We start from the raw sequence: 16547 nt of genomic DNA on the forward strand, positions 1-16547 counted from the left end.
GTCTGTAAAAAGAGTTCTGTTTCACTTAGAGAAATAATTCAAACGGTTTTAGAAACTAGAGTGTTTTCTATCCAATAGTAATAATAATATGCATATTGTAAGAGCAAGAATTGAGTACGAGGCCGTTTAAATATCATACGATTTTCCCCAAAAGTGAAAATAGCACCCCCTGTCCTCATCAGGTTAAAACATGCTTGTCTGCAGTCCATCATGTGATGAGATTTCAAAAGTGCCTTAAGTGCTCGGCCTCTGCCCTTCGTGACTGACAATGTTCAACGGCTCTATCTCTCTCTTTCGCTCTCCCTCTTGTGCTCTCTCTTTCACTCTCTCTTTCGCTTTCTGTCCCTCTTTCTATGTCTCTCCCCCTCTCTGTCTCTCTCACTTTCACTTCCTCTCTCTCTCCCCTTTCTCTCATACCCTGTGTGTCTCTCTGTCAGTCTACAGTACCTGCAAAAAGGTTGCTTTATTTCAGTTACCAGTGAGATTGCTAAATACATCAAAGAGAGAAGGACACTGAGTAGGTTCCACGGTGATGGTCTGGATTAAAGAACACTGAGTAGGTTTCATGGTGTTGGTCTGGATTAAAGAACACTGAGTAGGTTCCAAGGTGATGGTCTGGATTAAAGAACACTGAGTAGGTTCCAAGGTGATGGTCTGGATTAAAGAACACTGAGTAGGTTCCAAGGTGATGGTCTGGATTAAAGGACACTGAGTAGGTTCCAAGGTGATGGTCTGGATTAAAGAACACTGAGTAGGTTCCAAGGTGTTGGTCTGGATTAAAGAACACTGAGTAGGTTCCAAGGTGTTGGTCTGGATTAAAGGACACTGAGTAGGTTCCAAGGTGATGGTCTAGATTATCTGGGTAGATGTGGGAGTCCATTTGGGTCAAGAGCACTATGCTAAAACACACACTGATGGAGCTAAGAACTAGGATTGGGTGGATTGGAGATCATCAGGTGGATAGGGACCAAATTCAACAAAAAAATACATACAGATTTAGCAGTTGTTCGTACTTGGTAAAATTGTGTAATTACACATAGGTTTTAAAACACTTCAAAACATACAGTGGGGAGAACAAGTATTTGATACACTGCCGATTTTGCAGGTTTTCCTGCTTACAAAGCATGTAGAGGTCTGTAATTTTTATCATCATTTTTATCATAGGTACACTTCAACTGTGAGAGAAAATCCAGAAAATCACATTGTATGATTTTTAAGTAATTCATTTGCATTTTATTGCATGACATAAGTATTTGATACATCAGAAAAGCAGAACTTAATATTTGGTACAGAAACCTTTGTTTGCAATTACAGAGATCATATGTTTTCCTGTAGTTCTTGACCAGGTTTGCACACACTGCAGCAGGGATTTTGGCCCACTCCTCCATACAGACCTTCTCCAGATCCTTCAGGTTTCGGGGCTGTCGCTGGGCAATACGGACTTTCAGCTCCCTCCAAAATTGGGTTCAGGTCTGGAGACTGGCTAGGCCACTCCAGGACCTTGAGATGCTTCTTACGGAGCCACTCCTTAGTTGCCCTGGCTGTCTGTTTCGGGTCGTTGTCATGCTGGAAGACCCAGCCACGACCCATCTTCAATGCTCTTACTGAGGGAAGGAGGTTGTTGGCCAAGATCTCGCGATACATGGCCCCATCCATCCTCCCCTCAATACGGTGCAGTCGTCCTGTCCCCTTTGCAGAAAAGCATCCCCAAAGAATGATGTTTCCACCTCCATGCTTCACGGTTGGGATGGTGTTCTTGGGGTTGTACTCATCCTTCTTCTTCCTCCAAACACGGCGAGTGGAGTTTAGACCAAAAAGCTCTATTTTTGTCTCATCAGACCACATGACCTTCTCCCATTCCTCCTCTGAATCATCCAGATGGTCATTGGCAAACTTCAGACGGGCCTGGACATGCGCTGGCTTGAGCAGGGGGACCTTGCGTGCGCTGCAGGATTTTAATCCATGACGGCGTAGTGTGTTACTAATGGTTTTCTTTGAGACTGTGGTCCCAGCTCTCTTCAGGTCATTGACCAGGTCCTGCCGTGTAGTTCTGGGCTGATCCCTCACCTTCCTCATGATCATTGATGCCCTACGAGGTGAGATCTTGCATGGAGCCCCAGACCGAAGGTGATTGACCGTCATCTTGAACTTCTTCCATTTTCTAATAATTGCGCCAACAGTTGTTGCCTTCTCACCAAGCTGCTTGCCTATTGTCCTGTAGCCCATCCCAGCCTTGTGCAGGTCTACAATTTTATCCCTGATGTCCTTACACGGCTCTCTGGTCTTGGCCATTGTGGAGAGGTTGGAGTCTGTTTGATTGAGTGTGTGGACAGGTGTCTTTTATACAGGTAACGAGTTCAAACAGGTGCAGTTAATACAGGTAATGAGTGGAGAACAGGAGGGCTTCTTAAAGAAAAACGAACAGGTCTGTGAGAGCCGGAATTCTTACTGGTTGGTAGGTGATCAAATACTTATGTCATGCAATAAAATTAATTACTTAAAAATCATACAATGTGATTTTCTCACAGTTGAAGTGTACCTATGATAAAAATTACAGACCTCTACATGCTTTGTAAGTAGGAAAATCGGCAGTGTATCAAATACTTGTTCTCCCCACTGTATAACCTTCTCATAAAGCTAGTTGCAAAATTCCGGAAACATTCAATAAATTCCCTGGTTTTCACGAAATCAGGGTTGGAGAATTCTCAGATTTGGAGGGAATAAACAGGAATCCTCCAACCGGGATTCCGGGAAAACCAGGGAATTTATTGACAGTTCCTGGAACTTTGCAACCCTAATCCCAACTAATGTTTAATGCATTGTGTCCTTCTCTCCTTCCCATCTCTCCCCCTCCCACCTTTCTCTCTCTCTCCACAGAGCCTGGCCTGCAGTGTTGGCCCCGGGCCCCTGGTGTCCGTGGTCCCTGAGAGCCCCTCCCTGGAGCTCCTGGAGCAGGACTCTAAGGATTCGGCCCAGAGCACCTCCACCTCCTCCACCTCCCTGGCCTCCAACACCACAGAGCCTGCCTGCCAGCCAGAGTACAAGGTAACGGAAGGGGAGAGAGGGAGGGAGAAGGAAGGAGGAGAGAGAGGGAGGGAGGAGAGAGACGGGGAGAGGGGAAGAAGTGAGGAAGGGAGAGGACAAAGGGGGGAATATAGGGCCAATAGAAGAGGGAGTTACGTTTTAACAGAAAACAAGAGAGGAGAAAGTGGATAATATCATAGTCTCCCATCCCTTCTTCTGTTTGTCCACCTGCAGAGACAATGTGTGTTTGGAGCATGACTGACTGTGTGTTTGTACATCTCTGCCTCCATTCTCTTTGACGTCTGTAACCTCACAGGTCTACAGTGGTGTGGGGTTAGTCAGTGGCAATGGCACATGAAGTATAACATAGTCTCATAGTAAGACTGAGTCTTTGTAATGTGTGTTTGGAGGCCAACCTGTATCCACAACAAGACTAATGGAACCCCAGTCCCCTAGCAGTGGTATATCCATTATGATGATGTGCACCTGGCGGATTGTCTATGCGCTGACATGTCCTAGAGTCAAAGACCCACCTGTTTCAAACTCCAAATCTAGTTCGCACACACACACACACACACACCTCTTTACCCCTCCAACTGTCCCCCGTCCTCTCCCCTCGCAGGACAACAAGGGTTTTGGCATTGGGGAGCTGGTGTGGGGGAAGATCAAGGGTTTCTCCTGGTGGCCAGGCATCGTGGTCACCTGGCGCGCCACGGGCAAACGACAAGCCACTCATGGCATGAGGTGGCTGCAGTGGTTCGGTGATGGCAAGTTCTCTGAGGTGAGAATTGAGGAGGGTTCCCACCCTGTGTACTCACAACAATCACAACACTCCATCATTGTTTGGCAGAGAGGAACATTTTGGATGTTATCATGTCTGTCATAAAGTCTGCTATATTTCAGTGGCAGCATTGACAAAAGCCCTGTTTATACCCGGAGCTAACATTCATCCTTTTGTCCTTATCTTGTCCACATTCTGATTGTGCCCACATTTTTTAGACAGGTGTAGACAATTGTGATCTGGTTGTGATCAGATCTTCCTGACCACATCTGGATGTAGTCAGGCAAGCATTGTGTCTGGAAATCAATGAAGTGTAGACAGATCTGGATGGTCAAACCATTTAATTAAATCATCATTATAATGATCTCTAAAATCATTGACAGGCAGTACCAATGACTTGCAGCATCAATAATTGTCTCTTAAAATAAATAAATACATTCATATTATCTGAATGCAAAGAAATTGCATACAGGGAGGGACTAGGAAATCTGGTCAAAATGCGGACACAGTGGATGGATGAAAGATAAACCTTGATTAGATAGTGATTGGATCATATTGATAAGATCATGAAACCCACATATTAGTGCAAGGTGTAAACAAGGCTCATGCGACACGAAGTAGGAGTGCTGGTTGATGATCAGTCCTCTTGTAGATCATAAAGAATAACATTATATGGACAGGGGGCACCTTATCCTAGTTAAGCACTCCTACTCTGAGATGCTTTGTGAATACGGACCTTGTTTTACAGTAAAGCAATGAATGAGCTTTTAACCTTCCATATCTCCACCTGCTAATGTCTTGTCCTTGGCTTCCACTCATCATCCTCACCAGGTTTCAGCTGACAAACTGGACTCCATCACTGCTTTCCCCAAGTTCTTCAACCAAGCCTCCTACGCCAAGCTGGCATCCTACCGCAGGGCCATCTTCCAGGCACTGGAGGTAAGGAGGGAGAGGAGGAGGGTGGCAAAGAAGAATGTAGAGATTCATTTATGTGTGTGTGTATATATGTGTGGGGAGAGGGTTTGGTTACTCTACAGTGCATTCGGAAAGTATTCAGACCCCTTGACTTTTTCCACATTTTGTTACATTACAGCCTTGTTTTAAAATGGATTAAGTCGTTTTTTCCCATCTTCAATCTACACACAATAGCCCCTAATGAGCCCCGGGAATATCTCTGCATTTCCTTGATCTCAATACTAGGGCCTGTTAATAACTTCACAATACCGACAAACAGACAGACAGTAGGTATGGGAATTTGAAATAATGTTACTATTCGAAAAATATCATACATTTTTTGGGGGTTATTCAGATTTTCGTAATACAATTGTTTCCTTAACTTTGCTATGTTTTTAACCTGAACACTTGCTCAGCAAGGTAGAGGCAATGCGCTCTGCTGCAGCAGAAGCAGGCGGGGGGAGGTGCCAGTGTGTGTGGAAGGGGTGTGCAGAGCAAACAGGGAGAAACAAAGAGAGATGCAGTGTAGCCTAGTCAACTCGCGCTAACTTGTTGATGCCATATGTTATTTATAGTCCCATCTGACAGTGCCTGTGTTGACTGCATCAAATCGGAGAAGAGAAGTTACCTAAACTAGCCAGCTAGCTAGCTAGGCTAATTGAGGCAACATTTTGCTGTGCTCCCTGTCCTTGTCTACAAATAGCAACAAATAACAATGATCTCTCACTTTACTTGCTACACATGAAGCCTCTGTGACTGTAGTGGCGCTTTGATTGGCAGACAAATACAACAAGTGGGATATGTTTTTTATGGGGTACACAGGATAAAAACGACATTTAAAGGTTTGTTGTTTTATTAAATTAAGAATATCAAATGTCAGGTTATATTTTTGTATGTGACAATGTCACATGGATATTTTAATTTAACTTAGACAATTCCTTTTCATTGTTAAAATAGGCCTATAATATTTTCCCCTAAAATGTATACTCACACAATCAATTGTATTTAAAAAAAAAAGTGTTTTATTTTATTTCATCTTTATTTAACCAGGTAGGCTAGTTGAGAACAAGTTCTCATTTACAACCTCTCTATCTTCCACCTAACCTCCTACCTCTCCCTCCCCTCCCTCTCTCCTTCGCTCACCCCGCCTTTTCTCCCTCTTCCACACCCCTGCCTCCTCCCTTTCCTCTCTTTCCCCCTCTCTCTCTCAGATGGCCAGTCTGCGTGCTGAGAAGCCATTCCCTCCGTGTGAGTCAGAGGGGCCAGAGGACCAGGTCAAGCCCATGCTGGACTGGGCCAAAGGGGGCTTCCTGCCTAAGGGCCAGGAGGGCCTCAAACCCACAGAGAACCCTGGTGAGACTCACCAACCAAAGTCAATATAAGGTCTTAATGCCATGGCTGGGGTTTTCTCCTGCTCCCCTTCTGTCCAGTCTTGTCCACTTTGGGCCCCTTAACTTCTTTGGGAAAGGGGGGGAAGTATTGAGTAGCTTGGATGAATAAGGTGCCCAGAGTAAACTGCTTGTTACCCAGACCCAGAAGCTATGATATGCATATAAGTAGTAGATTTGGATAGAAAACACTAAAGTTTCCAAAACTGTTAAAATAATGTCTGAGTATAACAGAACTCATATGGCATGCAAAAACCTGAGACAAATCCAACCAGGAAGTGGGAAATCTGAGGTTTGTAGTTTCATTTAAGTGATTGCCTATCCAATATGCTGTGTCTATGGGGCCAAATTGCACGTCCCAAGGCTTCCAGCAGAGGTCCAGCTTTAGAAAGTTGTTTGAGGCTTCTATTGTGGAAGGGGGTCGAATAAGAGCTGTTTCAACAAGTGGACTAGGCTGAGGCCAATGAGTTGTTTACTGCGTGGTCACGCGGGCGTGCCATTCCTTCTACAACCTCTCTATCTTCCACAAAATAAATCTTCAATAATATTCCAACCGGACAATAGCGTATTCATTACAGAGGAAAAAGAAGGAACGGCACGCCCGCGTAACCGCGCAGTAAACAACTCATTGGCCTCAGCCTAGTCCACTTGTTGAAACAGCTCTTATTCGACCCCCTTCCACAATAGAAGCCTCAAACAACTTTCTAAAGACTGTTGCTATCTGCTGGAAGCCTACGCTATTGTCCGGATGGAATATTATTGAAGATTTATTATAAAAAGACCCTAAGGATTGATTGTAAACATCGTTTGACATGTTTCTACAAACTGTAATGGAACTCTTTTGACTCTTCGTCTGGATTTTGCGCTCGCGAATTGTGCCTTTGGAATAGTGAACTAAACTCGCAAACAAAATGGAGGTATTTGGACATAAATATGGACGTAATCGAACAAAACAAACATTTCTTGTGGAAGTGGAAGTCCTGGGAGTGCATTCCGACGGAGATCAGCAAAGGTAGGTGAAGATTTATAATGCAATTTCTGACGTTTGTTGACTCAACAATTTGGCGGGTAACTGTATGGCTTGCTTTGGTGGCTGAACGCTGTACTCAGATTATTGAATATTGTTCTTTTGCCGTAAAGCTTTTTTGAAATCTGACAGCGGTTGCATTAAGAACAAGTTTATCTTTAATTCTATGTTAAACATGTATCTTTCATCAAAGTTTATGATGAGTATTTCTGTTATTTGATGTGGCTCTGCAATTTCTCCGGATGTTTTAGGAGGCATTTCTGAACATGGCACCAATGTAAACTGAGGTTTTGGATATAAATATGAACTTTATCAAACAAAACATACATGTATTGTGTAACATTGAGTCCTGGGAGTGTCATCTGATGAAGATCGTCAAAGGTTAGTGATTAATTTTATCTATATTTCTGCTTTTTGTGACCTCTCTTTGGTTGGAAAATGGCTGAATGCTTTCTGTGACTAGTTGCTGACCTAACATAATGATATGTTCTGCTTTCGCCGAAAAGCCTTTTTGAAATTGGACACTGTGGTTGGATTAACGAGAAGTGTATCTTTAAAATGGTGTAAAATACTTGTATGTTTGAGGAATTTTAGTTATGAGATTTCTGTTTTGAATTTGGCGCCCTGAAATTTCACTGGCTGTTGGCGAGGTGGGACGCTAGCGTCCCGAACGATCCCAGAGAGGTTAACTTCTTTGGGGTAGGGGGCAGTATTTTCACGTCCGGATGAAAAGCATGCCCAGAGTAAACGGCCTGCTACTCAGCCATAAAAGCTAGAATATGCATATTATTAGTAGATTTGGATAGAAAACACGCTGAAGTTTCTAAAACTGTTTGAATGATGTCTGAGTATAACAGAACTCATATGGCAGGCAACAACCTGAGAAAAAAAATCCAACCAGGAAGTGGGAAATCTGAGGTTGGTCGATTTTCAACTCAGCTCCTATTGAAGATACAGTGGAATATTGGTAATGTTGCACTTCCTAAGGCTTCCACTAGATGTCAACAGTCTTTAGAACCTTGTCTGATGCTTCTACTGTGAAGTGGGGCCGAATGAGGGGATTGAGTAAGGTCTACCATGACCTGACCATGCGCGTTCATGTGAAAGAGAGCTCTGTTCCATCGCACTTCTGAAGACAAAGGAATTCTCCGGTTGGAACATTATTGAAGAATTATGTTAAAAACATCCTAAAGATTGACTCAATACTTTGTCATGTTTTTACGGACTGTAATATAACCTTTTTTACTTTTCGTCCGTACTTTCCGCTGGACTTTCCCGCACGTCGTGAGTTTGGAAAGTGTACTGAACACTAGAACAACAAGGAGGATTTTGGACATAAATGATGGACATTATCGAACAAAGCAAACATGTATTGTGGAACTGGGATTCCTGGGAGTGCATTCTGATGAAGATCATCAAAGGTAAGTGAATGTTTAATGTTATTTCTGACTTCTGTTGACTGCACAATATGGCGGATATATTTTTGTCTTGATTGGACTCTGAGCGCCGACCTCAGATTATTGCATGGTTTGCTTTTTCCGTAAAGCTTTTTTGAAATCTGACACAGCGGTTGCATTAAGGAGAAGTGCATCTAAAATTCCATGCATAACACTTGTATTTTCATCAACATTTATAATGAGTATTGATGTGGCTCTCTGCAAAATCACCGGATGTTTTGGAACTTCTGAACGTAACGCGCCAATGTAAACTCAGATTTTTTGATATAAATATGAACTTTACCGAACCAAACATACATGTATTGTGTAACATGAAGTCCTATGAGTGTCATCTGATGAAGATCATCAAAGGTTAGTAATTCATTTTATCTATATTTCAGCTTTTTGTGAATCCTCTCTTTGGCTGGAAAAATGGCTGTGTTATTCTGTGAATAGGCACTCACCTAACATAATCGTTTGGTTTGCTTTCGTCGTAAAGCCTTTTTGAAATCGGACACTGGCTGGATTTACAACAAGTGTATCTTTAAAATTGTGTAAAATACATGTATGTTTGAGGAATTTTAATTATGGAATTTCACTGGCTGTTGATGAGGTGGGACGCTACCATCCCACGTACCCTAGAGAGGTTACATTTACATTACATTACATTTAAGTCATTTAGCAGACGCTCTTATCCAGAGCGACTTACAAATTGGAAAGTTAATACATATTCATCCTGGTCCCCCCGTGGGGAATGAACCCACAACCCTGGCGTTGCAAGCGCCATGCTCTACCAACTGAGCCACACGGGACCAGGTTAAAGGGATAGCTGCCGTTTTTTCAGTTTTCACATCATACAATAGTTGTGAATTTGCTGGAATAATCTAGGAAGCATATCTGTAGTCCAATGTATCACTGTTATAGCACCCAACTTAAACGATAGCCCCGGTTAGTGCTGTGAACAATAGTTGCTGACAGATTTAAGAGTTCCACCGTTACTTTCTCTAGATCAGGTTCTCCAACCCTGTTCCTGGAGAGCTACCGTCCTGTAGTTTTTAGCTCCAACCACAATCTAGCACACCTGATTCTAAAAATTTGCTTCTTGATAAGCTGTTTTTAGAATACTTATGTCATTTATTTATGTCTCTACTTGGCATATCCCACACTCGCCCTTCTCTTTGTCTTTCTGTCTTTCTCCCCCAGTCTTTGTTTGCATATTGTCTGTTAACTGCATGTTGACACTTTGCTATTTCATTAGAGTGGCGGGGTGGTTAAAGGTTGCCTCCTGTCTAGTATGCTTCATGTCATCCACAGTACTCCATGGGTTTGTCAGGGGATTAACCAGGTGTGAAAGTATATAGAATGAATCCCTTACTATGATGTCTGTGGACTAATAGTCAAGATTTATATTTTATTGTGGCATAAACACCAGTCATGTTTTCATCTAATTTTCAAACAATCACTTCAATAGGCTCCTGTAAGCCTCGCCACCTGCTCACCTTCATCCACTCTAAAATAAATCCTGCAACCATACAGTGCACTGTGCAACTACCATTTCATGAATGGCCATGTACTCTTACAATCTCCAACGGGCACAGCCAGAAGAGGACTGGCCACCCTCAGAGCCTGGTTATCACGTTTCAGGTATGACCCAGATGCAGACAGTGTCGAAGAAACAAAAGTTTATTTCTTATACAGGGGCAGGCAAACGACAGGTCAAAGGCAGGCGGAGGTCAGTAATCCAGAGAGGGTGCAAAGGGTCCAGAATGGCAGGCAGTCTCAGGGCAGGAAGGGGTCAATAATCCAGTGAGGTGGGGCAAGGTACAGAACGGGAGGCAGGGTCAGGGCAGGCAGAAGGGTCAAAACTGGGAAGGACTACAAAACAGGCGTAAGAAACAGGCAGGGGCAGTGGAACAAACTCTGGTAGGATTCTCAAACAAAACTAACTGGCAACAGACAGATAACACAGGTATAAATACACAAGGGAAGATGGGTGACACCTGGAGGGGGGCGGAGACAAGCACAAAGACAGGTGAAACAGATCAGGGTGTGACACTGGTTCCTCTCTAGGTTTCTTCCTAGGTTTCTGCCTTTTCTAGGGAGTTTTTGCTAGCCACCATGCTTCTACATCTGCATTGCTTGCTCCCTGGGATTTTAGACTGGGTTTCTAGAAAGCACTTTGTGGCACTTTGTCTGCTGATGTAAAAAGGGCTTTATAAATGCATTAGATTGATTAATTGATGAATGGAAAGAAACATCTGTTATAAAACACCAAAAAGTATAATGAATGACATTCAGTGATTGTCATTCTATAAGGGCACAAGGCGAGACCCAGATGCAGACACGGGAGGCAGATGGTTTGAGTCTTTGATATTTATTAATCAATCCAAAAGGTGTAGGCAAGAGAATGGTCGTGGACAGGCAAAAGGTCAAAACCAGTTCAGTGTCCAGGAGGTACAGAGTGGCAGGCAGGCTCGAGGTCAGGTCAGGGAGGCGGGTACAGAGTCCAGAAAACAGGCAAGGGTCAAAAGCGGGAGGACTAGCAAAAAGAGAATAGAAGCAGGAGTACGGGAAAACACGCTGGTTGACTTGAAAGACATACAAGACAAACTGTCACAGCGAGACAGGAAGCACAGGGGAAAATACACCAGGAAAAATAAGCGACACCTGGAGGGGGGCGGAGACAATCACAAGGACAGGTGAAACAGATCAGGGCGTGACACATTCATTAGGCACACTACACTTGTAACCTGAAATGATGCGTCCACTGCTGTCCGCGAGAGTCTCAGTCTCTGACACTCACCTCTTGCCTTCGCAAAATGTAACTTTTATCGTCAAACCACACTGCATTTTGGAGTGTATTCTACATGTTTTCATGTCCATTCTCCCATTTGTCATGCAACTGACATGCAGTAATGATAAATAATATTGTAATTGCCTTCAGTTTTCTTGGCATCTTTGTTTTAATTATTGTGATAGGCTCATGTTATACTGGTACGCTGTAACGTCTACTCCGTACCGGCTTACTTTCACCCCGATATTACTTGGCCAATTTGCTGTCAGTGAGATAAAAAAAAATGTAATACAACATTTTGTTTTGGCAATAACTTAATCTGTCTTATAACTTACATTTAACATTTAAGTCATTTAGCAGACGCTCTTATCCAGAGCGACTTACAAGTTGGTGCATTCACCTTATGATGTCCAGTGGAACAACCACTATACAATAGTGCATCTAACTCTAAGGGGGGGGGGGGGTTAGAAGGATTACTTTATCCTATCCTAGGTATTCCTTAAAGAGGTGGTGTTTCAGGTGTCTCCGGAAGGTGGTGATTGATTCCGCTGACCTGGCGTCGTGGGGGAGTTTGTTCCACCATTGGGGTGCCAGAGCAGCGAACAGTTTTGACTGGGCTGAGCGGGAACTGTACTTCCTCAGAGGTAGGGAGGCGAGCAGGCCAGAGGTGGATGAACGCAGTGCCCTTGTTTGGGTGTAGGGCCTGATCAGAGCCTGAAGGTACGGAGGTGCCGTTCCCCTCACAGCTCCGTAGGCAAGCACCATGGTCTTGTAGCGGATGCGAGCTTCAACTGGAAGCCAGTGGAGAGAGCGGAGGAGCGGGGTGACGTGAGAGAACTTGGGAATGTTGAACACCAGACGGGCTGCGGCGTTCTGGATGAGTTGTAGGGGTTTAATCGCACAGGCAGGGAGCCCAGCCAACAGCGAGTTGCAGTAATCCAGACGGGAGATGATAAGTGCCTGGATTAGGACCTGCGCCGCTTCCTGTGTGAGGCAGGGTCGTACTCTGCGAATGTTGTAGAGCATGAACCTACAGGAACGGGTCACCGCCTTGATGTGAGTTGAGAACGACAGGGTGTTGTCCAGGATCACGCCAAGGTTCTTAGCACTCTGGGAGGAGGACACAATGGAGTTGTCAACCGTGATGGCGAGATCATGGAACGGGCAGTCCTTCCCCGGGAGGAAGAGCAGCTCCGTCTTGCCGAGGTTCAGCTTGAGGTGGTGATCCGTCATCCACACTGATATGTCTGCCAGACATGCAGAGATGCGATTCGCCACCTGGTTATCAGAAGGGGGAAAGGAGAAGATTAATTGTGTGTCGTCTGCATAGCAATGATAGGAGAGACCATGTGAGGATATGACAGAGCCAAGTGACTTGGTGTATAGCGAGAATAGGAGAGGGCCTAGAACAGAGCCGTGGGGGACACCAGTGGTGAGAGCACGTGGTGCGGAGACAGATTCTCGCCACGCCACCTGGTAGGAGCGACCTGTCAGGTAGGACGCAATCCAAGCGTGGGCCGCGCCGGAGATGCCCAACTCGGAGAGGGTGGAGAGGAGGATCTGATGGTTCACAGTATCAAAGGCAGCCGATAGGTCTAGAAGGATGAGAGCAGAGGAGAGAGAGTTAGCTTTAGCAGTGCGGAGCGCCTCCGTGACACAGAGAAGAGCAGTCTCAGTTGAATGACTAGTCTTGAAACCTGACTGATTTGGATCAAGAAGGTCATTCTGAGAGAGATAGCAGGAGAGCTGGCCAAGGACGGCACGTTCAAGAGTTTTGGAGAGAAAAGAAAGAAGTGATACTGGTCTGTAGTTGTTGACATCAGAGGGATCGAGTGTAGGTTTTTTCAGAAGGGGTGCAACTCTCGCTCTCTTGAAGGCGGAAGGGACGTAGCCAGCGGTCAAGGATGAGTTGATGAGCGAGGTGAGGTAAGGGAGAAGGTCTCCGGAAATGGTCTGGAGAAGAGAGGAGGGGATAGGGTCAAGTGGGCAGGTTGTTGGGCGGCCGGCCGTCACAAGACGCGAGATTTCATCTGGAGAGAGAGGGGAGAAAGAGGTCAAAGCACAGGGTAGGGCAGTGTGAGCAGAACCAGCGGTGTCGTTTGACTTAGCAAACGAGGATCGGATGTCGTCGACCTTCTTTTCAAAATGGTTGACGAAGTCATCCGCAGAGAGGGAGGAGGGGGGGGGAGGGGGAGGAGGATTCAGGAGGGAGGAGAAGGTGACAAAGAGCTTCCTAGGGTTAGAGGCAGATGCTTGGAATTTAGAGTGGTAGAAAGTGGCTTTAGCAGCAGAGACAGAAGAGGAGAATGTAGAGAGGAGGGAGTGAAAGGATGCCGGGTCCGCAGGGAGGCGAGTTTTCCTCCATTTCCGCTCGGCTGCCCGGAGCCCTGTTGTTGACTGTTGTTTTTGTTCTGTATGTGTTCTCTCTAGACAGCAACCCGTTAAACCACAAAGTGTTGGACGTCAGTCTGCTAGAGTATTTCCCCACAGCCAAGAGGCCCCGCATCAGCCTTTGTAAGGCCAAGAGCAGCCCCGAGGAGGTCTACAGTAGAGGTCAGAGGTCAACCTGGGGTACCAGGGTCGTATTCATTAGGCACCAAACAGAAGAAAACAGACTGAAACAGGGAGGGACTACTTAGATTTATCCTATAAGAAACATTAATTTACTATTTCTGTTCAAAACGTTTTCAAAATGTTATACCCTAATGAATACGAACCTGGAGTTGTCTGTTTCAAACATATGTAGCTAATTCCCTTAAGATTGTTCTTTATTACTATACAGTAGTATGTTATTGTTCATGTGTTTCAAGACCTGTCTTGATTATTGACTTGGATGTGTGTGTCTCTCTCTGTGTATCCTCTCTGCCCTTCAGAACAAATGGTGCATGAAGTTTTGAAGAATAACAGAAGTATAGAAGGTATGTTCTCATTTTAGTTTTGGACATTTCTCAAAAAAAGATCTCTAATTGATGTAGCTATGGAACATAAACTGCGAAAAGTGCTTTAGTCTGAAGACTTAATCTATGTCTTTTTTCTGGCAGAGTTTTGCCTCTCATGTGGGAAAACACGAGCGGCAACCTTCCACCCACTTTTTGAAGGAGGCCTTTGCCAAGCATGCAAGGTTAGTGCACTTCTCTCAGTCAGAAACGGCACACTCCCAAGAAATACACCAATATTATCTTTAACTGTCATCACTCTCACTCAACCATCCTTACAACACCCACTGACTATACAGTAGGTCCCACGTTGTACTTGTAGAAAATAATTGTTGAAAAAAGCAGGACACCCTGGGGTGAAGGACACACAGACATTCACCTACCTACCTAAATATTTAATCCACTCCGAGCCCTACGATGTATCAAAATGTTTATTAATGTGTTTGTGCTGCTCTCTGGAAGCAGGATTTCCACAATAGTCATCTAGAGCTATTCTGTCAGTAGAGCCACTGTGTTCAAATTTTTGAGTTGTAAATGCCTGGGCTTGCCTCTTTGTTGTGTAAGGGACTAGAGCAGTGGTCACCAACCGGTTGACCAACTGGTCAATCTTCAAGGCATTCCTAGTCGATCACCAAACATTTCTGTAGAAATTCCAGCGATAAAGCCTTGCGCTCCTACTTTGTTTCAATTTGTCTTGCGCTGTTGGTGGTGGGTGCACTTTATTCAGAAGCCCTGCACACTGGGTAGGCAAAGTGTTCCCATTTTGAACCATTTAATTTGTCTGAAGGGACAAACTCCACCTACCCGGTGGACCAGGATAGCTAAATCAAGTGTGCTTACTGCGCTGGCCAATCGGATAGCTCAAATCACCGTGCCTACAGCTTCCACGACCCCACGGCAAAGTTTGATAGTAGCCTATGTGAGATTTTATAACTTTTAAAACCATGACCAGAGAGAGACTGTCAACAAATACAGCACAGAGCTAATGTTTTTATGAGTTTGTTTGTTTTTATTCAGCACTGTCAACACTGCTTTTATTCAGCACTTTTACAAAACATAAAACGCCCTACTTCCACTCGTGCTACAACCAGCACTGCAGCTGCAATCAATGAGTTGCCAAGTGTATCGATAGGCCTGTGTTTATATTATTAGCAGATCGTCCTGTCTATTTTAATATAGAGGAATATTTCACTTTCTTTCGTCATAGGAACAACATGAATGTGTGCATGAGTCAGAAATAATGTGGTGCGACTCGAGTCTCGCCACCAGGTGGAAGACGGTGTCCCCTCTCTCTGGTCAATCTCACCGGAGGAAAGGAGAGAGCAGGGAACGTGAGAGGCGGACCCTCTGCTGCTCTCTCCCTCCGCTGAGACTGACCACCAGATGCAGGGACCATCAGATGCAGATGCACCATCAGTCCAGTAAAATAAAAAAGTGAATTATTAAAATTTATGCTCAGCTGTGCCTCGCAAGTGATACAACTGATCTATTTTGTTATCAAGCTCGAGTTTTGAAATATAATATGGTCTGAGAAGAACAATATTTGCAGACCAGGCATAGCCAATATGCTGTGATAATGTATTAGGCCTAATGCACAAACCTAATTTCTACAGAACTATCTTTATTAGGTTAATGTTGCATAGGGTTCAATTTTTGTCATGTTTAAAAAGAAATCTGAGCCGTAGATCTCGGCTTGCCTTTTGACTCAAAGTTATCTTGACTCAGAAAAGGTCTAAGGCACTGCATCGCAGTGCTAACTGTGCCACTGGAGATCCTGGTTCGAGTTCAGGCTCTGTCGCAGCCGGCTGCGAACGGGAGACCCATGGGGCGGCACACAATTGGACCAGCGTCATCCGGGTTAGGGGAGGGTTTGGCCGGCAGGGATGTTCTTGTCCCATCGCGCACTAGCGACTCCTGTAGCGGGCCGTGCGCAATGCATGCTGACACGGTCACCAGGTGTACAGTGTTTCCTCCGACCCATTGATGCTGCTTGCTTCCGGGTTAAGCGGGCATTGTGTCAAGAAGCAGTGCGGCTTGGCTGGGTTGTGTTTCGGAGGACGCATGGCTCTCGACCTTCGCCTCTCCCGAGTCCGTACGGTAGTTGCAGCGATGGGACAAAACTGTTAACTAGAAATTGGATACCACGAAAAAGGGGTAAAAAAATAAAATGTTGGTACCCCCTGGACTAGAGGCATCGATACCAGGCT

At 44.8% G+C, this 16547-nt stretch overlaps 1 protein-coding gene across 3 annotated transcripts in view; it reads left to right on the forward strand.

Annotated features, from left to right (window-relative positions):
- Positions 1-16547, forward strand: part of LOC139542692 (DNA (cytosine-5)-methyltransferase 3B-like) — a 91293-nt gene that overhangs the window by 37489 nt on the left and 37257 nt on the right. For all 3 annotated transcript variants that reach the window (XM_071348446.1, XM_071348444.1, XM_071348445.1), the window contains exons 6-12: positions 2878-3045; positions 3647-3805; positions 4637-4744; positions 5971-6112; positions 13835-13957; positions 14278-14322; positions 14446-14525. In XM_071348446.1, coding sequence (XP_071204547.1) covers positions 2878-3045; positions 3647-3805; positions 4637-4744; positions 5971-6112; positions 13835-13957; positions 14278-14322; positions 14446-14525 — 825 coding nt within the window. The remainder of the gene's footprint in view (positions 1-2877; positions 3046-3646; positions 3806-4636; positions 4745-5970; positions 6113-13834; positions 13958-14277; positions 14323-14445; positions 14526-16547) is intronic.

The sequence above is a fragment of the Salvelinus alpinus genome, chromosome 17 (assembly GCF_045679555.1).
Source record: "Salvelinus alpinus chromosome 17, SLU_Salpinus.1, whole genome shotgun sequence".
NCBI lineage: Eukaryota > Metazoa > Chordata > Actinopteri > Salmoniformes > Salmonidae > Salvelinus > Salvelinus alpinus.